General features: G+C 36.1%; 1 protein-coding gene across 3 annotated transcripts in view; it reads left to right on the top strand.

Moving 5' to 3' along the window:
• Nucleotides 1-25188, top strand: part of DRC3 (dynein regulatory complex subunit 3) — a 132253-nt gene that overhangs the window by 25177 nt on the left and 81888 nt on the right. For all 3 annotated transcript variants that reach the window (XM_074208442.1, XM_074208440.1, XM_074208441.1), the window contains exons 3-5: nt 983-1099; nt 3859-4025; nt 22303-22449. In XM_074208442.1, the coding sequence (XP_074064543.1) occupies nt 983-1099; nt 3859-4025; nt 22303-22449 (431 nt within the window). The remainder of the gene's footprint in view (nt 1-982; nt 1100-3858; nt 4026-22302; nt 22450-25188) is intronic.

Genomic DNA, 25188 nt, shown 5'->3' with positions numbered 1-25188 from the left:
AACTGAACTCTGAACTAAGTTCAGAGACAGAGCCCATGACTAAAGCAGTTACAGGACAAAATTATTCATTATAAATAGAATCAAGAAGAAATTGATACAGAATGAGTCTTGATCATTTCAGTATGACAAATATCTTTGTATGCTATGGATTTTCTTTCCATTCTATTGTTAAGCCTAGAGCTCAAGGCCACCACTGTCAGTCATTCACAGTGTGTTTGTCCTATTATTTTCAGACACAAATACATGTAGCTTTTATTTGTCTGGCAGTAGAAGATAATGAAATTGTGTTTGTCATCTTCCCTGTTACATTACCTGCCAGAAAGCCTACAGTACCATAATACCTGTGATACAGGAATGGATTACTAAATGTAATGAACTTGAAGTAGTTCCAACTTCAGAAGTTAGGGTTTCATCTTGTAGACTACTCCATTCCTACTGATAATCCAAATGAAGGTCAATACCTTTCAAGACCCTTGTGGAGTGAATTCATTAAAACCCTCCATTTTGTAGTTCTTCATTTAGTGACATAAGGAAAAAAAACTGCAAAAGTATTAACTGGAGTCAGAAAACCTGCCTCTGATGCTTATTCATATTACTTTGGGTTAGTCACTTAAAATATCTTTGAGTATCATTTCCCTCATCTTTAAAATTAGATGACTTTTCTAAAAGCCCTAAAAAGTCTCTTGGAACTCTAAATATATATAAGCTATAAGCCTTTCAAATGATTCCTGGTCAGCACTAACAACCAGTGTACACTTGTTTTATAGCTGATTTGTCTTCCATTTGGATAACCAAAGGTACCCAATGAAAAGGGTCTTTTCTCTTGAATTTTTTTTTTAGTGATCTTCACACATCAGTGAACAAATACAATTAACGTAGAATGTTGTTTATTGTTGTTATTGAACATTTGTATTCAATAGTTATATAAATATGCTAATCAAATAGGACTGATATCGATTTATATTGTCTTCTCTGATTTTAGACATCCTCAGAATTGACAATCTATGGCAGTTTGAGAGTCTGACAAAATTACAGCTAGACAACAACATCATTGAGAAGATAACTGGATTAGAAAGTCTAGTTAATCTGGTCTGGCTTGGTAAGGTTGACTTTGCTATTTCTTATAATCAGATATGACTCCATTGACTCATTTTCAATTTAATCAATCAAGTACCACTCTAGCAGTGTGTATTTAGAATATAATTTTATCATTTGTAGAAGGGAAAACATTAGTTTTTTAAATCTTTATTTCATTTTTCTTTATTTAATTTTTCCCCTAATCTTACTTCTCTCCCCATCCCCCACAGAAAGCAATTTGTCAGTGTTTACATTGTTTCCATGATGTACATTGATCCAAATTGAGTGTGATGAGAGAGAAATCATATCCTTAAGGAAGAAATATAAAGTATAAGAGATAACAAGATCAGACAATAAGATATCAGGTTTTTTTTTTCTAAATTAAAGGAAATAGTCCTTGGACTTTGTTCAAATTCCAAGATTTTTTATCTGGATATAGATGGTATTCTCCATCACAGATAGCCCCAAATTGTCCCTGATTGTTGCACTGATGAAATGATCGAGTCCATAAAGGTTGATCATTACCCCCATGTTGCTGTTAGGGTGTTCTGGTTCTGCTCATCTCAGTCAGCATCAGTTCATGCAAATCCCTCCAGGCTTCCCTGAATTCCCATCCCTCCTGGTTTCTAATAGAATAATAGTGTTCCGTGACATACATATACCACAGTTTGCTAAGCCATTCCCCAATTGAAGGACATTTACTTGATTTCCAATTCTTTGCCACCACAAAAAGGGTTGCTATGAATATTTTTGTTCAAGTTATGGAAAACATTAATTTTTAAAGTATATTTCTATGTTGTGTTTTCAAAAATAATAGAAACATTCTTAGAAATGTCAAATTTTCAGGTCGGCTAGGTTGTGCAGTGAATAGAGCACCCGCCCTAGAGTCAGGAGGACCTGAGTTCAAATTCTGCCTCAGACACTTAATAATTACCTAGCTGTGTGGCCTTGGGCAAGCCACTTAACCCCATTTGCCTTGCAAAAACCTAAAAAAAAAAAAAAGAAACATTTGGTGAACATGACAAGGATGAAGATTCAGCAAAGGAGACAGAAGAGTCATAATAGGAGCACAACTAGGAGAGAGCACTAGTGTCAAAAACTGCAGAAAGTTCAAGAAGAATGAAGGCTGAGAGAAGGCCATGGGATTTAGTAACTAAGAGATTGCTGAATCCAGACCCCTGGGAGTTAAAAGGGTGAGAGGAAAGGAAGTGGAGGGACCTGTTGTAGAAGTTCTTCTCAAGTTAAGTCTGAAAAGGGAGGAGAGATAGATGATGATAACTAGCAGGCATGGCTGAATGGAAGATTTGGATATATATATATATATATATATATATATATATATATATATGTATGTATGTATGTATATGTATGGAAACAGCCATTAAATGGGGAAAGAGTGAAGATTAGTGAGAGAGTAGGGATGATAGAGGGTGTAATCTGTTGGAGAAGATGAGATGGAAGTTTTCCTTGGCAAAGATTATTTCCATGGGAGACAGAGATAAAGGAGGAGAAATTGGTAGATGGTATCTGCGTGATGAGGAAAAGAGGGAATTCTGATGAATAGCCTTTCTTTTCCAGTAAAATATGAGACAAAGTTCTCAACTGAAAGGGTGGAGAAAGGAGGAGCAATGGAAAATATGAGGAGGGTGGAAAAGGCATTACCCTGAATGGGATAATGAATCACTTAAGGAGGTATAAAAGGATTGTCTTACTGCAGTGAGGGCCCAGCTGAGATTATATAACAAACAGTGTGTAAATCCTCTGATTCTGCTTCCTTCACTTTGCTTTACTTCATAAAAATCTTTCCAAATTTCTTCATATTGATCATTTATTATTTTAATGGCATAATATTGGTACACTGGTGCAGTTGGTTGGCACAGTGGATAGACTGCTGACTTTGGAGTCAAGAAGGGCTGAGTTCAAATGTGACTTCAGACACTTATTAGTAGTGTGATCTTGGAGGGGAATCACTTCACCCTATTTGTCTCAGTTTCCTTATCTGTAAAATAGACTGGAGAAGGAAGTGGCAAACCACTTTAGTATCTTTGCCAAGAAAACCCCATATGGGGTCTTGAAGAATCAGACCAAACAGTAGCAACATTGATATGCCATAGTTTATTTAGATTTATTTCTATCAAATCATTTATCTCTGCAAATGATTTGCAAAATAGTTACACATTTATTTTAATATTTAGAAATATTCAAAGTGATTTCTTCCCCTTGAGGGAGAGTACAGCTGCTAAGACTGAGGCTCAATTTGAACTCAGGTCTTCAAGATTCCTGGCCCTGCACTCTATCCACTACATGACCTAGCTGTCCCTTCCCTCCCCCCACAAAGATTAGAATTTGTTAGACCACCAATAAGGTAATCAAGCACAGCAGTATGTACTTGGTCTCTTGGGCAGCTAGGTGGCAGAGTGGACAGAGCACAGTCAGGAAAACTTGTATTGAGATGTGTGACCCTTAGTCCCCTCAGCTGTAAAAATACAGAAAACAATAGCTTTTACTTCCCAGGGCTGCTGGGAAGATCCAAGGAGATGATTATAATAAAGGCTTGACCCAGAGTAAGTCTTGATAAAAATTTGCTTTCTGCCTTCTTATTGAACATTATCTCCTTGAAGGCAGGAATTGTCTAATTTTTGTCTCTGTATAACCAGCACCTACCATAAATCTGGTACTACTTCTATTTTTATTCAACATGGAGAAACTAAGTATCATTTTTACTTATACTAAAATTGAAGTCAATTTAACAAGTTTCTTAATTTTTTTTTTAATTTTCAGATTTATCTTTCAACAACATTGAGTCAATTGAAGGTCTAGATACCTTAGTTAAATTAGAAGATCTGAGCTTATTCAGCAACCGAATTTCCAAGATGGATGCTATGGACACATTAGTAAAACTTCAGATCTTTTCCATAGGGAACAACCTGATTGATAACCTCCTTAATGTAAGTGCCCATGACTTTTACCAGTATTTCATTAGTAGGATGACTTTTCTTTCAAAGAAAATATGTTTATATCTTTTCAGATTTACAAGACTGCTCGGAGAAGTACAAAAGAATAAATAAAAAATTCTTTATTATTTTGGAATGGCTCTCTGAAAGTGGGGAGGGGGAAGAATTCAAGGGGAAATTTAGACAATGTTAAAGAAAAAAGACATTGATAAAATTTCTTTTTAAAATCAAAAGAACAAAAAGCCAGAAAACAGTGGATGTTTAAGAGGGTATTACTTTTAATTCAAAGTAAGGGGTTGAAAATCAAATCAGCAGGAAGGAGAATAAAACATGCAGGTGTTCTCTAATCCCAGCCAGTCTAGTTTTTAATGCAACATAGCCTCAAACTTGGGTCAATTCAAGTTTCTCTTCTATAAAGTAAATATAGCATAAACTTGATTAAATAAAATATTTGATTAATTGTGTCCTGGATAATTGAATTTTCTGATTGATTGAGGATTATTTCAAAATTCCTTCTTTGTTTTAACCATTGTAGTTTAAACATGTATCAATTTGGCTTGCCTTCCTTAGTAATTCCATATAGTGAGTGCATATGATATCTTTTTGGATTTTGCAGGATCTGAAACTAAAAATTCAGAAAAAAAAAACCTAAAATATTATGATGATCTGGTCCTGTGGATCCAGAAGGTAGAGTTGATGATGGGAAAATTGGTGGTGCTGCCCTAAAGATGAGAGTTCTTTGAGAGTGGAAAAACTCATAACTAGCCCTGGATTTGGAAAAGCTCAGGATTTTTATTTCCCAAGCCTGAAAAGTTCACAGAAACAATGTAGGCCTAGGAAAGAATTTAGTTACAAGCCTGGAAACAATATAGGAAAGAATTTTGAGGAAGGAAGAGAGAAGGAAAAGGCTGGGAACCCAGGAGAGGAGAAAAGAAAAGCTTAGTATATCATAAATCTGGCTTCATGGACCTGAAGCCATAGTGCTCCAGTGCATAGGTTGGAGCATATGGCTGTAGCTTAGAGAAAGTGGCCATCCTGCAAAGAAGATCTGAGAGAAAAAAAAAGAGAGCCTCAGAGGACTTTGCTTAAATATATTCCCATAGTGGGTTGGACAAGGGTGGTGCTTGGGGGCCATGGTTTAGCATCTGGCTTCAGGTATCTCCAATACATGTGCCACAGGGGCAGCCCCCCAAGGAGTGGCTAAGACAATACCCATTGTGCTTGGTGGCACATCCCAAAGGGTATGACCTTCAAGTTCAACATAGCCATTTACCTGTGCCCTTCTTTTTTAGTTATTAGGGTAGGATTTATCTATGATGGATTTCAGGAAAGATGGACATTGCCTCCAAATTTTTTTGTAAGAATTCCGTTTTTAGTTCCTTTTTTTTTTAAGTCTCTTTCCCACTCTAACCTACAGCAGAAACAAGTGTTCTTTCACTGCAGGTCCTTTGCCCAGGGGAAATGTGCAGATAGAAAAGGAGCTATAGACAATCAAGCCACAATGATAGTGCCAGTGATCTGGAGCAAAGTTAGCTCTGGAGGACACTCTTTACATACCATTTAGGATCTATATTAACAGGCTACAGAAATGAATTGCATATGACAGAAAGATCTTAAGTTTAGAGCTGTAGAATCACATATTTAGAGCTAAAAGGAACTCAGAGGTCATCTAGTCTAACAATTCTCTCGGACTTAACCAGCAGACCATGATAAGCAACACAGAAGCACTGAAATGTGCTTATCTGAATCAAGGTGCCCTCACTGAACCTCTTTTCCTTGTTCTGAATTGCCTTTCCCTGCTATGGACTTCATTGTCAAATATTCTATAATACTCTATAAATGTCTCATTTCTTTCCACTCTTAAACTTGAAGTACCTTTAATTTGTCAGCTCTTGCATACCGTAGTCAGAAGACATGAGGATGGGAGAATTTTTTTGGACAATATGGAACTGGAGGTAGATAATGATTCATGTTTTAATGTTTTAACTTTCAACATACCGGTAGAGGATGACAGTAGTTACATAGTATTACGGCTGGCTTCTGTTGTTTATTTTTTCTAACAATTTCTGTTTATGAATCTTATATGTTTTAAGCATAAATAACTGTCTCAGACATTGTATTTAAATACAAATAGTTGTCCTATACCTTTCTTTTTTAAAATTTATTTTATTTTTAATTTAGGGAATAAAATGAGCATTTCTATAACATATTAAAAAAAAAGATGATTGCACACGAGACTGCCAATCTATTATGTACAATTTGCTAATCATATACAAAATTATATACAAAAAAGTTATGAAAATTTTTTTCTAATTTTTCTTGTCTTTCCCCACTTGAGATGGCCACCATTAGACACATGCATACACACACACACATATACACAAACATATGTATATGTATGTACATATGCATGTAAATTATTTTATACATACTTTAACAGTTCTTTCTCTGCATGCAAATAACATCTTTCTTCATATATCCTTTATAGTTACTTGGGGAATTTAAAATAGCAAAAATAACTTATTCATTCAAAGTCACTCTTAAAATGATATTGTAGGGGGGCGGAGCCAAGATGGTGACAGGAGAGGACCTTCTCTCAGTTACTCTGAAGCAAAACTTATAAACTAAGGACTCTAACTACATTTTCCAGAGACAGAACCCACAGAGGGATCCAGTGAGGCAATTCTCCAACCCAAGGTAACCTGGAAAAGAGTGGAAAGGCTCAGCTCCATGGATCAGAGGGGTGGCCCACCAGAGCAAAGGAATTTCAGCCTCCCGGAGGCAGCTCCAGGGCGCTGGGAGCAGCAGCTCACAGCAGCGGGCAATTTCTTGACCTACACCCCAGGGAGCACAAGGCACAACTTGGGGGAACAGCAGAGGGGACCTCTGCCAGAGCGAGCATGTGAAGCCCAGCCCTCAGGGCACACAGTGAGAGCAGCAGCATGGCCAAAGCAGACCACATCCAGGAACCAGAAGCAGGTGGAGCCAGTAAACAGGAGCCCCAAGTGCATAAGCCCATTGAACCTAGGGAGGGGAGTGAAGAGAGAGACTACCCAGCTGTGTCCTCTGCCCCTGGAAGAGGACTCTGGGGTTCTGACCACATTCAGATCCTGATTTGAGTCTAGGCCCCCATAGAACAGCAGGGCCCCCCCCCACCCCTGTGGCAGAGGTGGGGTGCTTATGGTCATTCACAGACCAGGAGGGAGGACAGAGCCTCACACACTGAGATCCTTGTGGGGGTGTCCCAAAAGCTCAGGAAGCATCCCAAAACCAGGCTCAGGCTGGGAAAATGAGTAAGCAGAGAAAAAAAGAGGAACACCATTGAGAAATACTTTGCCTGTGATCCCAAGAAGGGTCAAAACACTCAGTCTGAAGATGAGGAAGCACAAGCCCCTTCATCTAAAGACTCCAAGAAAAACAGAAATTGGGCTCAGGCCATGACAGAGCTCAAAAAAGACTTTGAAAATCAAGTGAGGGAGATAGAGGAAAAATTGGGAAAAGAAATGAGAGAGACGCAGAAAAAACATGAAAATGAAGTCAGCAGCTTAGTTAAGAAGATCCAAAAAAATGCTGAAGGAAATAACATGCTAAAACCAGCTTAGGTCAAGTGGATAAAACAGTTCAAAAAGTTATTGAGGAGAAGAATGCTTTAAAAATCAGAATCGGCCAGATGGAAAAGGAGATAAGAGCTCTGAGGAAAACAAATCCTTCAGACAAAGAATAGAACTCAGGGAGATTGCTGATTTTATGAGAAATCAGGACTCAATACTTCAAAACCAAAAGAATGAAAAATTAGAAGAAAACATGAAATATCTCATTGAAAAAACAACTGATATGGAAAAACAGATTTAGGAAAGATAATTTAAAAATTATTGGAATACCTGAAAGTCATGCTCAGGAAAAGAGCCTTGACATCATTTTCAAAGAAGTATTACAGGAAAATTGCCCTGATATCCTAGAGGCAGAGGGAAAAATAGAAATGGAGAGAATCCACTGATCCCCCAGAGAAAGAGATCCCAAAAAACCAACCCCTAGGAATATTATAGCCAAGTTCCAGAACTCCCAAGTCAAAGAGAAAATATTACAAGCAGCCAGAAGGACACAATTCAAATATCGTGGAGCTGCAATCAGGATCACAGAAGACTTAGCAGCAACTATATTAAAAACTCATAGGGTTTGGAATATAATATACTTGAAGGCAAAAGAGCTCAGAATGCAACTGAGAATCAACTACCCAGCAAAACTGAACATCCTCTTCCAGGGAAAAAGATGGACTTTCAATGAACCAGGGGAATTGCAAATGTTCCTTCTGGAATGGCCAGAGCTGAAGAGTAGGTTTGATCTTCAAATACAGGACTCAGGCGGAGCATAGAGTGGAGGAGAAGATAAAAATAGGAGGGACTTAATGATAATGAACTACATGTATTCCTGTATAGAAAAATGATACTGATAATACTCATATGAACCTTCTCATTTAATAGAGCAGGTAGAAGGAGCTTTTATAGATGAAACACAGGAGAAAACTGAATTTGGATATATATTGTGGTATTAAAATGGAGTTAGTAGATGAAAGGGAAATGTAATGGGAGAAAGAAAAAGGAGAGGAGGAATAGGCTAAGATATTTCATATAATAGGATTTTTCTTTATTACAATGAGCTATTGCAATAATATGGAAGGGGGGAAGGCCAGGGGGAATGAGGGAATCTTTGTCCTCATCAGAGGTGGCTAGGAGAGAAAATAGCATATATACTCAATGGGGTATAGACATCTGGAGTAAGAAGGAGAGAAGGGGGACAGGAGGAAGGGGTGGGAATGTGAATGATGGAGGAGGGGATGGAGCATGTGAGGAGAGTGGTCAGATATAACACATTTTCTTTTTTACTTCTTGCAAAGGGCTGGGATTGGATGGTCTGTCCAGGACCATAGGGCCGGGTGGATGCTGGGTATGGGAGCTCAGGGCCTCTTGGCCCCAGGGCTGGGGATCTGTCAGAGGTGCCACTCAACTACCCTACAGCAGAGACAGAGTGAAAGGAGAGAGAAAATATAGTTCATGGTAGTAGAGAAGTATGAATGGAGGGAGTTGCAATTAGCAATGGCAATGGTGGAAAAATATGGAAATAACTTTTGTGATGGACTTATCCTAAAGAATGTGATCCACCTGTGACAGAGCTGGTAGTGTTGGAACACAGACTGAAGCACATTTTTTATTATTATTATTTTCTGGGGGGTGTTGCAGGGCAAATGGGACTGGGTGGCCTGCCTGGGGCCGCACAGCTGGGTGATTATTGGGTGTCTGAGGCCAGATTTGGACCTGGGTGCTCCTGGCTCAAGGGCCAGTGATCTGTCGGCCACCCAGCCACCCCTGCTATTAATATTACTATTTTATTTTATTTGGGGTCTTTTTTTTTTTGGTTTTTGTAGGGCAATGGGGTTGGGGTGGCTTGCATGGGGTCACACAGCTTGGTGATTGTTGGGTGTCTGAGGCCGGATTTGTGCTCGGGTGCTCCTGGCTCCAGCGCCGGTGCTCTGTCCACTGCACCACCTGGCCATACCTACAATTATTATGATTATGATTATTTTAATTTTTTTCCTCTCCCCTTTACTTTATCACTTATGCAGGTCTATATTTTCTTGGGGGGAGGGGTATTATGTTTACTCTTAAACAAGAATATTTTAGCAATATATGAAAAACATTATTTGTACAAAATAAGAATAAATACATAAATTAATTAATAATATTGTAGTTACTGAATAGAATGTTCTCTTGATTCTTCCCATTTCACTCTTTTTTTTTTTTAGGTTTTTGCAAGGCAAATGGGGTTAAGTGGCTTGCCCAAGGCCACACAGCTAGGTAATTATTAAGTGTCTGAGACCAGATTTGAACCCAGGTACTCCTGACTCCAAGCTTTATCCACTACGCCACCTAGCCACCCCGACTCTTCATTATTTTGTGCAAATCTTTCCATGTTTTCCTAAGATCATTGAGCTTATGTTTTCTTAAAGCACAGTAGTATTGCATATCAATTATATACTACAGTTTTTCAGTCTTTCCCCCATTGCTGGGCATCCCACAAATTCCTGTGCTTTGCCACCACAAAGAGAGCTGCTATAAACATTTTAAACCATGTAAGTTCTTTTCCTTCTTCCTTAATCATCTTTGGAAATAAACATAATAGTGTTATTGCTGGACCAAAAGGTATAGGTAGTTTAATAACACTTTGGGTATAATTCCAGATTTCTGGCCAAAATTATTGTTTAAGTACACAACACTAACAAAAATGAATTAGTGTTCCAATTTTCCCCCATCCTCTTCAAACATTTTTTTTATTTTAAATACATTTAATTAAATACCTTTCTAAATTTTCCTTTTGGTGAGACCCTCTGGGGTCTAAGCTTTAAGTGTACTAATGAGTATCTGAAATAAAGTTTGAATTCAGATCTTCCTAGCTTATAGGAATATCAGAAACATATGCATATTTATATTTTATGTAGTAAAAAAACCTTTTACAACAAAAAACCCCACTCTTTTTTGAATAGTCTTCAAATTTAGGATCATGGATTTATAAGGGACTTCAGAGTTCATCTAGTTCAACTTTCTCATTTTACAAATTAGGAAAGTGGAATCCAGGGAAGTAATATGAATTGCCTAGGATCATGGCCGGTACTTTTTCCATTCTGCCATAATGACTTATCTCTGTCTACATCACTCTGCCATGCTACCTCATATCTGTATTGCTTTTTTTTTTTTTTTTGGTTTTTGCAAGGCAATGGGGTTAAGTGGCTTGCCCAAGGCCACACAGCTAGGTAATTATTAAGTATTTGATGTTGGATTTGAACTCAGGTACTCCTGACTCCAAGGCCAGTGCTCTATCCACTGCACCACCTAGCAGCCCCCTGTATTGTTTTTGTTTTTTTTTTTTAACAAACTAGAAATTTATTTATTTATTCCCCTATATCCAAAACATTTTGAGATTTTTTCAAACATTTCTTTCAAGGTACTATCACAAGATAAGTCAGTTAACTATTTTTGTTTAACATGGAATCAAATTATATCATTTTTTCATAGTAAATAGTTTCCTTGTTCACTTATATTTAGAAAGATCTGTGTTTTCAAAATTAGATGAGAATTACTTCTGTACACCAATCAAATGATTAATAAGCAAATATTTACTTTTTCACTTTTGGGGAAGATTTTTTTTTTTAATTTGGAAACATCAAACTTTCACTTTGTAAGTTTGTTCTGCACAACTCTTTCACAAATGTAGTCACTATCTTTTTGGATTGGAGTATAAATGTGAGAAAATTGCATTGATTTATTTGGAGTACTTAGTTTTTCTTTTAAAATTTATTTATTTATTTTGATTTTCTTTTTGCAAGGCAGGGGATTAAGTGACTTGACCAAGGTTGTACTGCTAGGTAATTATTAAATGTCTGAGACTGTAAATTTATTTTTGCAAGTAATCATTCTCTCCTTCTGTGCCACTCCCAAATGAACAATATAGATTTAAAGTCTTCACAATAAGCAAGCATAATCCAAAAAACCAAATTCCCACTTTGGTCATGTTCAATTGTATATTTCTCGTTCTGGATTTTAGTCTATCAAATCTTTGCAGGGAAGTGAGTGATATGTTTCATCTTTAATTCTTTGAACTTATGGTTTATTATTAAAATAATCAGAATTCTAAAATCTATTTTTTTCCTATAATTTTATAATTGTGTGAATTGTTCTCCTAGTTCTGTTCACTTCACTCAGAATTAAGTCCTATCAGTCTTTCCAGTTTTCTCTGAAATAGTCCATTTCATTATTTCTGGTGGCACAATAATATTCTGTACTTTTTTCTAATTATATAATTTTCTCCTTTTGTTCCTCTTATTCAAGTAGATTCCCCCTTCCTGTCTTCCCCTTCAATTAGTACAGTTCATTGTTTTTTAAATTTTTTCTTCCTTTCTTTCTCTCCCTTTTTTTATCCTTCTTTCTCCTTCCTTTTTTTCTTTCTTCCCTTCCCTTTTTCCTTCCCTTTCCTTTCTTCACCAGACACTACCCCTGTTTCATTGTGTACATTTACAAAGAAGACTATCTTCACACTCTTGCTATTATTGTCCTTGGCTGTTACATTTGTTCACTTCTCCATTTCTATTATCTGAGCTGGTTCGAAGTAAATAATTATCTTCAATTCTGGTTTTACTTCTAAATGTTTCAAACTCTTCTTATTGAATATCAATCTTTTGTATGGTTAAGCTCAGATTTGCAGGATAGGTTAGCCTGGGGCAGATAGTGCTTGATCTGAAGTCAAGAAGATTCATTTTCCTCATTTCAAATCTGGTTTCAGACACTTACTAGCTGTGTAAATACTGGGTTGGTCACTTAACCCTGTTTGCCTCATTTCTTCATCTGTAAAATAAGCTAGAGAAGGAAATGATAAACCATTCGGGTATCTTTGTCAAAATCTTGTGACCCAAATAGGGTCACAAAGAGTGTAATATGGGATATGACTGAAACAACAACAGCCACAATTCTATTCCCTCCTGTGTTTTCTTGTGGGTGCAAAATAGTTTTGCTATTTGAATTTCCTTTCTTTTGTATTTGAAGTTTTTTTCCTTTTTCCTGGAAGTGGTTTATGAATTCTTTTAATTGTTATTTCGTTTTCTCTGTTCAGAAATTCAGAATAGTTCTCTTGTATTATTTCTTTTTTTTTCCTGGAAAACTTTTTTATTGTGGGTGAAGAAGTAGGGCAGCTGAACAATTTAGATGATTCCAATCTTGTTGGCAACATCTAAAGCATCATAGTTTGGAGCAAGTTGGATGTAGGCCTTCTACTCCCTATCAGGGTGGATCAGTGTGCTGACCTTGGCTGCACTGATGCCGTACAGCTTCTTTACCGCCTGCTTGATGTGCAATAAAGACTAGGGTGTTATTATCCTCAATCTTTTTCATAGCAGACTCAGTGGTCAAGGGAAACTCAATGATGGCATAGTGATCAAGCTTGGTTCTCTGAGGGGCACTTTTCCAAGGGTATTTGGGCTGCCTTTGAATTCTTAGTGTCTTGGGTCTCCAGAAGGTGGGGGAGGTTTGGATCTTCTTTTTCGTGGCCATGGACACCCTTCAACACCACTTTCTTGGCCTTCAAGGCCTTGGACTTGACGTCCGTCTTTGGGGGGACAACTGCTTCCTTCTTTGCCTTTGGCGCCATCTTGGGGGAAAGGGTCATATTATTTCTTGAATTATAGTTTTCATGTTTTTCATCTTGTTATGTTCTGGGAGTTCTATGGACCTTATGTTGTCTCTACTCATCTTGTCTTCAAGATCAATATGCTTTGCTTGCATAGTGAGCATATTTTCTTCTAAATTGTCCTTTGCTTCTATTTATTTGCATTCTCAGTCAATCTGTTGTTCTTTCTTTTGGTGAAACTTGTCTTTGTAGATTCCAGTTTTTCTGTTTTTCCCATTATTTTTGCTGTATAGGCTATAAGATCTGTTCTTCTAATTCTCATTTCTCTTTTAAATCTTTGAGGAGCAAGGTTCCATGTTCTCCTTAAAATTCCCAGTATCCTCTGTCTCATCAAGAATTGATCATTTTCCTTTGTTTTGCAGTATTTATTATAGATGCCTGAATTTGTTTACTAGATCTAGAGACTTTATTCCCTTCTTTTGTTAATGTTTTCCATTTTAATTAATCTGTTTGTATTCAAAGTCTTTGAATTTTCTTCTTCCTGAGATCTTTGATAATTGAAAGGTTATATTTTGATTTCTTACTTAATTCTCCTTATTGTTCAGTTTTTGACTTCCTCCCCTATGATGTCAAATTTCCAATTGTCTTCCCACACTGGACAATTCATAGTATACAAGCCTGGGTGATAAGAACTGAATATTTTCTCTCATTGCTGCACCTCTATCCCTGTACAACAAACACACACACAGACACACACACACACACACACACACACACACACAGACACACACACACAGACACACAGACACACAGACACATACACACACACACACACACACACACACACACACACACACACTGCAGTGTCCTGTCTATGTCCTATTCCTCTTAGTCTATTCCTTAGTTATCTGGCAGTGCATTGCTGCATTAGTGCTGTAAGGATGATTTCTGTAGTTCTGTAGTTCCTAGAGCTTTGGGAAAAGTCAGGACAGTATGTATGGTGATGGGTTCTATTTCAAACCCATATACTTGTCCGTCCCCTTTGCTGCTGTTCTGCTACTCTCTTGAAGAGATCTTTTGCAGGACAAATCACTAACTGTCTTGGCTTTGATTAACTGTAGTAACAGCCCCAGCAAACTTCCACAACCTAAAGCATGGCATTGGAAAGGTGGAAGGAGGACAGGAGCAAGGAGTTGGGCTTTGTTGTTAATTCTTTCACTGACTCTGTAGAGTTCTCTAAGTAAATCATCACATCATCTTTAAAATGATAGTTTTATTTCCTCATTGCCTATGGTTATTCCATTTCTTTTTCTTGTGTTATTGCTATACATTTCTCATACAATATTAAATAGTAATGGATATCCTTGTTTTGCCCATGATCTTATTGGGAAGACCTTCTAACTTATCTCTTACAGATAATGTTTGCTCTTAATTTTAGATAGATGCTAATTAGCATTTTAGGAAAACTCCATTTATTCTTTTTGTTTTTAATAGGAATTTATCAAATTATATTTATCAAATTGTATATATCAAAACATTTTTCTGAATCTATTGACATAATTATATGATTTTGTTGTTTTGTTTTTGTTATTGATATGATAATATTAAACTAGTTATTCATTCCTGTTATTAATCCAGCATAGTCATAATATATGAGCTTTATGACATTGCTTTAATCTATTTACTAGTATTTTATTTAAGATGTTTGCCTCAGCATTCATTAGGAAAATTTGTCTATAGTTTTCTTTCTCTGTTATAATTCTCCTTAGTTTAAATATTTAAACCACATATGTGCCATAGAAGGGATTTGGTAGAATTTTTTCTTTATTTTATCTAACAATTTATGTAGTTTTCAAATTAGTTGTTCTTAAAGTGTTTGGTAGAATTCACTTCATCCATTGGATCCTGGGGTTTTTTTTCTTTAGGAGTTTATTTAAAACATGTTCAATTCCTTTTAAGAAGATAGGTTTATTTAAGTATTTTATTTCCTGTTCTGTTAATTTGGAATAATACTTTTAAAAAATATTCATCCGGGTCAGGAGTACCTGGGTTCAAATCCAGTCTCAGACACTTAATAATTACCTGGCTGTATGTCCTTGGGCAAGCCACTTTAACTCCATTTGCCTTGCAAAATCCTAAAAAAAAAAAATTCATTCATTTCATTTAGATTGCAGTTTTATGGACATATAGTTGGGCAAAAACAACTTCTTAATGCTTGTATTTCTTTTACTTTGGTTGTGAATTCACATTTTAAGATTTTTGGATACTGGTAATTTGGTTATCTTTTTTTCTTTTTATATAAATTAAATGTGCTAATGGCTTATCTATTTCATTGGTTTATTTAAATAAAAACAATTTGTTTTATTTATTAATTCAATGAATTTTTTTAACTTTCAGTTTTATTAATCTCTCTTTTTATTTTCAGGATTTCTATTTTGGTGATTAATCCATTTATAAAGCACTTAGGGGCATAAATTTTCCCTAAGTACTACTTTGATTGTATCTCAAAAGTTTTGGCATATTACTTTATGGTTGACATTCTCTCAAATATAATTATGGATTATTTCTATGATTTGTTCTTTGATCCACTAATTCTTAAGATTATGTTACTTAATTTCTAATTAATTTTTAATCTGTGTTAAAAAGATCCCTTATTGTAGTAATTTCCATTGAATTATGGTCAGAAAAAAGATATATTTAATATTTTAATTTTTTGCACTTCTTTGTAAGATTCATTTTTTAAAAATATTTTTTGAGTTTTACAATTTTTCCCTCAATCTTGCTTCCTTCTCTCCCTCCACAGAAGGCAGTCTGATAGTCTTTACATTGTTTCTATGCTATACATTAAATCAAAATTGAATGTGTTGAGAGAAAAATCATATCCTTAAGGAAAAAATAAAATATAAGAGATAGTAAACTTACATAATACACAAGATAAGTTTTTTAAATTAAAGGTAATAGTCTTTGTCTTTGTTTAAACTCCACAATTTTTTCTTTGGATACAGATGGTATTATCCATCTCAGATACACTAAAATTGTCTCTGATTATTACATTGATGAAATGAGAAAGTCCATTGAGGTTGCTCTTATGGGTGTACAGTGTTCTTCTGGTTCTGCTCATCTTGGTCAGCATCAGTTCATGCAAATCTTTCCAGGCTTCTGTGAGATTCATTTGAGAATATTTTGCTTTATTTGTTTGCAATTATTTGTAAAAACAATTTTCAACATTCATTTAAAACATTTTTGAGTTTCTCGTTCTCTTCTTCCCTTCCCCTATTCCCCTTCTCTGGGACAGTAAACAGACTGAAAATTATACATTTTCAATCATGTAAAACATATTTTTGCATTAGTCATGTTGTTATAAGAAGAAGACACAAACAAAAAACTGGAAATAATGAAGAAAGTCAAAAATAGTGTGCTTTACTCTGCCTTCAGAATTCATCAGTTCTTTATCTGGATGTGGATGGCATTTTTCATCATGAATATTTTGGAATTGTCTTGGATCATTGTATTTTTGGAATAGTTAAGTCAATCACAATTGATCAGTGTGCAACATTGGTATTTACTATGTACACTGTTCTTATGGTTCTGTTCACTTCTAGGTTTTTCTGAAATCATCCTACTTGTTATTTATATAGCATAGAAGAATTCCGTTACAAATGTATAATCCTAATTTGTTCAACCATTCCTCAATTGTTGGATAACTCCTCAATATCCATTCTTTCTCAACAGAAAAAAGAGCTGCCATAAATATGTTTTGTGGGATATAAACCTAATAGTGGTATTGTTGGATCACAGGATATGCACAGCTTTATACTCCTTGGGCATAGTTCTAAATTGCTTTCAAGAAGGGTTGGATCAGTTCACAACTCCACCAATAGTGTACTAGTGTCTTCAGTTTTTCTACTTCCCCCTCTAAGATATATCATTTTCCTTTTTTGTTATATTTTATAAATAGCTTTGATTTCTTCACCTGAAAAACTGCTTGTTCAAATCCTTTGTCAATTGGGGAATGACTTGTATTTATACAAATTTATTAGAATAAGACTCAGTTTTCTACATATTTAAGAAATGAGGTCTTTATCAGAGACACTTGCAATAAATTTTTTTCCCCAAGCTTTCTGCTTTACTTCTAATCTTGGATGCACTGGTTTTGTTTGTGCAAAAACTTTTTAGTTTTATATAATAAACACTTAGTATCTCAGGGAGGAGGAAGGGGAGGGAGACAGGGAAGGATAGAATTTGGAACCTAATACTTTATTTTTTTTTAATGTAAGAAAGAAAAACCATGAGATCAGAAGGAAAAACATAAAAGCATTTTTAAAAAAGTGAACAAAATATACATTCATATTTCGTGGTTTATTTTTTTTCCTTCTGGTTATGGATGGCATTGTCCATAGTAGGCCCTCCCAGGGTTGTTGTCCTGTATCTCTGAACTGCTGAGAGGAGCTGCATCCATCATAGTTGATCATCTTACAAAGTGGTTTTTCTTTTTTCTCTTTTTTTTGTTTTTGCAAGGCAATGAGGTTAAGTGACTTGCACAAGGTCACACAGCTAGGTAAATATTAGCTGTCTGAGGTAGGATTTGAATTCAAGTCCTCCTTTTTCCAGGGCTGGTGTTTTATCCTAGCTGCCCTCACAATGTTGTTTTTAATGTATACAATGTTCTTTTAGTTCTGCTCCCTTCATTCAGTATCAGTTTGTGTAATTCTTTCCCTACTTCTCTAAAGTCTGACCATTCATGATTTCTTATAGAAAAATAGTCCTTCATAACATTCATATACTTTGACATGTTCAGTCATTCCCCAATTGATGGGCAATTCTGCAATTTCCAATTCTTTGCCACTACAAAAAGAGCTGTTATAAATATTTTTGATCATGTGGATCTAAATACTTAAAAAACCTATCAAATATTTTATAAATTGTATTAACTTGCAATTGGGGAAAAACAAAGTATTATATATTTTAAAATTCAATACTATCAAAATTATCCTTTTTATACCTCATACTGCTCTCTGTTTCTTGTTGGTCCTAAATTCTTGCCTTCTCAATAAATCTAACTGGATAAACTGTTCCTTGTTCTCCTAATTTGCTTATGGTTTTACCCTTTATGTTTACATCATGTACTCACTTTGACCTTATCTTGGTTTGCAGTATAAGATGTTGGTCTATATTTAATTTCTGCCTCACTGTTTTTCAGTTTCCCTGCAGATTTTTCAAATGATGAGTCTTCATCCCCCAAGCTTGGGTAGTTGGGTTATCTAACACTAGATTACTATGGTTATTTACTACTGTGTACTGATTCATCACTCTATATCTTTGCCAATATCATGTCATTTTGATGATTACCACTTTATAATATAGTTTGAGCTCTGGTACATCTAGGGCACCTTCCTTCATACTTGTTTTTTTTCCATTAATTTCCTTGATAGGCTTGATCTTTTGTTCTTCCAGATGAATTTTGTTATTGTTTTTCCTAGCTCTATAAATAATGTTTTTGGTACTTTGATTGGTATGGGATTGAATATGTAAATTAATTAGGAATTTAGATACTATGCCAGTGTTGCAAATGTATTCCATATTGCTATTAATTATTTATGGTATCTTTTTAAAAAATTTTATTTAAGGCAATGGGGGTTAAGTGACTTGCCCAAGGTCACATAGCTAGGCAATTATTAAGTGTCTGAGGCCAGATTTGAACTCAGGTACTCCTGACCCTAGGGTCAGTACTCTATCCACTGTACCATCTAGCCACCCCTATAAGTATCTTTTTAATAAAATGTAGTTTCTCTTTTATTAAGCCTGTTTTTGCTTTTGCTTTGTCAGACATCATAATTGGCACCCTTGTCCCTTTTCCATTAAATGAAACATAATAGATTTTTCTCCTGTTCCTTATTTTTAACTCTGTGCATATTTTTTGTATTTCAAAAATATTTCTTATAAACAACTTATTGTTAGAGTCTGGTTTGTAATTCATTTTGATACCCTTTTCTATCTTATGGAAGATCATTGTGAGTTCATCCCATTCATATTTATCATTATGTTTGTTTCATATATATATTTCCCTTCAAGCTATTATACTTGTCCTCTTTTTTCCTCTTTTCTTTAAGAAACTGTTTTGTTCCTGAAAACTGCCTCCCTTATTCTACTCTCCCTCTTATTCTCTCCACCCATTTTTCTTAACCTCTTTCTCTCCTTCCTCCCTGTTGAGTAAAATGAATTTCTGTGGCCAACTGTGTGTATGTGTATTCATTCCTTCTTGAACCAGTTTAGATAGAGTGAGGTACAAATGTTGCTCTATCACTATTGCTCATTCCATTGTATAAACTCTCCTTGGCATGTCCCATTTATGTGAGATAATTTTCCCACCCCATTCTTCCTTTCCCTTCCCTCCTCTTCCAGTGCATTCCTCTTTTCCACCCTTTCATTTTTTTGAGATCATCCAAAAAATAAAAGGAACACTCTTAGGCCTTTTGTCTAATTAGTCTCTCTCTAAGACTGCTGGTGATAAAGTTCTGAAGGATTAATCACATGTATCATCTCTCCATAAACCGCTTAACTTTGTTTAGTTCCTTGTTAATTTTTTTACTCAATTTTACCTTTTTATGCTTCTTTTGAGTCCCTGTTTGAATTCAGATTTTGTATTTAGCTCTGATCTTTTCTTCAGGAATATCTGAAACTCTTCTATTTTGTTAAATATCTTTTTCCACTCACTTGTAGGATTATACTTAGTTTTGTTGTAATCCTCAATCTTTTGCATTTCAAATTCAAGCTATTAATTTCTTTAAAGTAATGACTGCCTAAATCTTTTGTGATCCTCACTGTGGCTCTACAGTTCTTTCTGGGTGCTTTCAGTATTTTCTCCTTGATCTGGGAACTCTGGATTTTGATATATTATTTTGGGGAGTTTTTATTTGGAGGTTTCTTTCAGGGGGTGACTATTGGATTTTTTCAGTGTCTCCTTTGCTCTCTAGTTCTAAGATATTTGGGCAGTTTTCCTTAATAATTTCTTGAAATATGATGTTTTAGCCTCATTTTTTTTGGTTCATTACCTTCAGGTAATACACTGACTGATTCTTAAATTGTCCATCTCCCTTCTGTTTTCCAGATCAGTTGTTTTTCAAATGAAATATTTTACCTTCAGTTCTTTGACTTTGTTCCTTATTTCTTGATGTCTCATGATATCATTAACTTCCATTTAGTCAGGTCTAATTTTCAAGGAATTATTTTCTTTAAAGAGTTTACCAAATTGTTAATTCTTCTTGCATAGTTTTCTTGCATAACTCATTCTTTTCTCATTTTTTGCCTCTTCCTCTCACTAGGTTTATCTTTTTCTTTAACTATTCTAGGAATCCTTTATGTGCTTGTGTCCAATTTGCATTTTTTTGAGGTTTTGCTTGTAGATGTTTTTAAGTCATTGTTTTCTCTGTTTGATCTTGAATTTCCTGTTAACATCAGAACTAATTATGGTTGTGTTCTTTTTTGTTAGCTCATTTTTCCAGTCTATTTTTTTTTGTTTTGGACTTTGTATTGGAGGGATCACTCAACTTGAGCTTCTCTCTTTTTATGTCCTCCTGCTGTTTTCACAGCTCAGTCTTGGGGTCTGCAAGTTTTCAGTGTTCTCAGATTGGTATAAAGAGGGGAGAAGCCTGTTCACTGCCCTTTTAATCTGAGCTCTGAAAGTCCCCGACCCAGGCTTGGGTCTATTGCTTTGTGTATGATTGAATCTCAATAGAATGATACTGACAGTCACTATTAGCCTCCAAGAACTTCTGCAGATGCAGAGTGATTAAATTGCTACATCTCCTTTGGTTTGGGACATTCTGCCCTGGTTTTTCCATTGCAGGTTTATGTGCTAGGATAAAGAACTGGGTCACTCCTCAGCTCCTGGGCTCAGAACTTGTTCCTTACTTAGTATTCTGCTCACCTCCTACCTCTCCCTGCCCCCCCCCCCCCCACTGATGACCTCTTCTCTATGCTCTCTATCTGTGACCGGGAACTGGGTTAGGGGTGGCAGAGCTCCCGAATGGCAGTCCTTCCTGTTCCCAGGGCTAGTTCAGGAGGTCCCTGGAATCTCGATCTGCCCCAGAATCCCTGGGCTGCAGTTCCGTCCCTGGGTATTAGAATATTCCAGCTGGAGATTGCCTCAGCCTCCGCTGCTATGCTTTATTCTTGGCTAACCGCAAGCCCAGTATCTGCAGACTTCTCTGAACTTTTAACCTGCTCTAGGTTGGAAAATTGATTCACTTTGACTCTTGCTTGGCTTTTTTTTATCAGAATTTTGTCTGGTGCATTTTCCAGATTGTTATGGAGGACTTGTACGGTTTGAAATAGACAAAAAAGCCTTCCTCTCATTCTACTTTTGACATTGCTTTTGACTCCATCCTGCCATCCTGACTTCATCCAGAGACCTTCCTGTCCAGTTGCCTTGGGGCTGCTTTGTACAAGCAGTCCTCAAACTCCTGTGTGTCCCTGGTCTGAGTGAAGGAGTCTACAGGAGGTGCTTCCTGTTTTGCCAATTAATTGTGTTTTTCTAGATTTCATTGTTTTGTGCTTGTGAGAGGGATCTGGGCTCTTCTAGGTCTTAGAAAGCTAGGTCTAGAAAACTCTATTGGAAAGAAAGACTTCCTGACAATCAGAATTATTCTGAAGTGAAACTGGCCTTCCCCGAGAGTGGCTATCTGATACAAAAGATCAAATGGAGGTTGGATGGTCTCTTATTGGGGCTTTTGGGCAAAGTCTTCCTGTTCAACCACAAACTAGATGACCCTTTCAACTCATCTGTGAATCTGAATGTTCCAGTTATTTTTGTCCTAGTTCATCAAAGTTTTATTATAGAGTCCCAGATAGTATATGTTGTTTTGATTATTTGCAGACTTTAAAATCTGAATCTGAGTGACTGGTAGAAATTTCAAGTCAATTACTTTCAAGTTAAGTAATAAAAGAACCCCAACAGATTCTAATACCCTTGGGGTATAAATTTCAAAATCTTACATGAAATTGATGACAAAAAAGGAAAAAAAAAGTTGGAAGATTTTATTTTAAAATTTGTTCTTGCTCTGGAATCCACTAAAATTGATTTTTTGAACATTTGAAACAGGTCATCTATCTGAGGAGATTCCAATATTTACGTTCACTCAACCTTGCTGGGAACCCCATCTGTGAGGAAGAAGATTATAAGTTGTTTGTCACTGCCTACCTTCCTGATCTAGTATACTTGGACTTCAGGCTTATTGATGCATGCACGGCAAGTACCTCCTCCTTTCATTATTCTGTCTGTGAGAAAGAGACTGGACCCATAATCAGTTCTCAAGAAAGAGGTGGTTTTGAAGTCATCTTGTCCAGTTTACACATTGCCTATGAAGTAAACCTAAACATACTGCAAGGGTAGAGGTTGATTACTTAAAGCAAGTACTTTTATCAGGTAAAAAACACTTTTGTTGACTCAATCATTTGAAGTAATTATATTAATGTACACTCAGTCATGCTATGTGTCATTATATAAAGTAGCAAATTAGGCAGAACCCAGCCTTTAGAGTCTTACAGTTTAGAGGAAGGAGTAGTTCCAGCTAAGTATTCCTGAAAAGGAGTAGTGGTGGAGTAAATCTTCTGTCTCCATTCTTGTGAACTGTGGAAAACCAGAGTGTTTAGACGACTTGCTTATATACTAGCAGCATCCTAGGAATACCAGTGACTAACAGTGTCTGTCTTCATTGGATGCTGAGGAAATTTCTAGATATGCTGAGTAGTCTACCCTGGAGTCTACCAAAACTATATCAAACCTAATGAAAACTTAATGAGGGCTACACAAAAGAAAGAATAGGATTTCCAGGTTCTATGAGGTTTTTTTAAATTGTTGTTCAATCCTTTCACTCATTTTTGACTTTTGTGACCTCTTGTAAAATTTTCTTGGCAAAGATACTGGAGTAGTTTGCCAAGTAGTTTTCCTTTTCCAGTTCATTTTACAGATGAGGAAACTGAGGCAAATAGGGTTAAGTGACTTGCCCAGGGTCACAGAGCTAATTCAGGAAGAATTCAGGAAGATGAGGTATTCTGTGCCAGTAAACTGACCCTGGACCTGAGTTGCCCCTTTGTAACCTATTTACTAAGCTCTAACCCACTTTTCACTAGACTCTGTAGGTATTTGTAGGAGAATGTGTCACAGCCTTTTGGGAGTATGTTTCATGCTACGTGTTCTTACCTTATCACCTCAGTAAATACCTCCTTTCAAAGAGTTAATTAAATCTGACTGACAAAATATAATCAAATGATAAGCATTGAGGGGAAGGACTCCAATGGGAACTCATCCCTTCCAGGTTCCCTAGGACTGTGCTGGGAGAAGAAGCTATTTCTCTAGACCTTCAACCTGGACTCTGCCTGCCAGTATTAGTGGAGATTAGGAGAGTCATTGTAGAGTCTATTGCCACAAAAACAAAGAGCTGTTTTGCCTTACTAGCCATGAAGTAGAACTACTTTATATTATATCACATTATATTATTCTATTAGATTTATTATATTTCCACCTTCTTTATTTTCTTTCCATAATAACACTATCATTTTCTTTTTCAGAGGCCATGATTAGTTCTCATGAATGAGCTAAATTTGGGATTGACTTTAGAAACTATGAAAATGCAAACCCCTCATTTTATTGGTGAGGAAACTGAGACCTCAAAGGTTAAATGACTTTCCAAGGTCACCCAGGCCTCTGATTCCAAATCTGCCATCCTGTTGGTTAGTTTCCCCTTTCTTTTTAAGCAGTGGGTTTTTGCTATATAGAAACACTTGACTGTTAAGTATCTAATACTTTAGAATATATAAATCTTATAAGGATGTGTGATTTTGTCAGGGTTTGAAAATCAAGATATAGGGAAATCAGGGTGTTAAATAATCATAATCACTTTTATATTTGTGATCTATTATCTTCCCTTTCTTCTATCTTCTGTACTTATCATTTAAAAAGTTTAAGTTTATTGAATTTTCTGAAAAACATTCATACCTCAAAGAGTTTACATTCTCCTGTGGTTGGGGCCAAGAGGTGGGGATAACATAAGGAAAGATAAGTACAACTCACTGCCACAATCCCTAGTACTTTAGGAACTAGGAGTCATTTCTTCTTTCCAGAGTTTTCATTCCTCTCTGGTGCATGGAGTTGTTCTCCTTGAAGATGCTTCTTCTGACTTTCTATATTTATCTGCAGGGTTTTTTTTTCTCTGCTCCTGACAAGATGTGCATTCCAACACTTGTTCAGTCTCTCTAATAACAAGATCAGTTGGGGTGGGGTAAGGAGAAAGAAGAAAAGCTCTCACCATAAAAGAGTAATCCTCCAAACCAGAATTCTTCCACTGATAGACTAGACAGCTGCTTTTTGAGCTTACTGCTGGACTGATTGATTTTTATACATCAGCCCAGAAGTATGTCTGATTCTTATAGCCAATCACCAGAAATTACCTGTGTGGCATCATCATTCTTCAATGATTAAAGCACTTTTATCCTCTCAAATTGATTATGCATTTGTTCATACCCAGTTTATTCTTGTGATTGATTCAATTGAGATGGCAGACTTCTGTGGTTTGTTAGGATGGGAGCAGAACCAAACTGGTACACTAGAAAATAATAGTTTGTAAGGGGATGGAGTAAAATTCACCTCCTACCTTTTTCTGTTGTGCTTTATCCAAGTTTTAAAATAATAGAATACGTTTTCTGTTTAGAAATGGTAGTATTGGGGCAGTGAGGTGGAGCAGTGAAGGGGGGCTGGAGGGGGGCAGGAGGACCTGAGTTCAAATTAGACCTCAATTACCTAGCCGTGTGACCTTTGGCAAGTCACTTAACCCCATTGCCTTAAATAAATTTAAAAAAAATTCAGAAGTGGCATTATTTATACTATTTATTTTCTGTCTAGGTCCTTTAACCACACTCAGGAACAAATGTACCAGGATATAGTTGGTGAATGTCCTTCATTATCAAAGAAGACCAAAATGACATCACT

This window comes from Macrotis lagotis, chromosome X, assembly GCF_037893015.1.
Source record: "Macrotis lagotis isolate mMagLag1 chromosome X, bilby.v1.9.chrom.fasta, whole genome shotgun sequence".
Lineage (NCBI taxonomy): Eukaryota > Metazoa > Chordata > Mammalia > Peramelemorphia > Peramelidae > Macrotis > Macrotis lagotis.
This window is presented reverse-complemented; position numbering and strand designations above follow the sequence as displayed.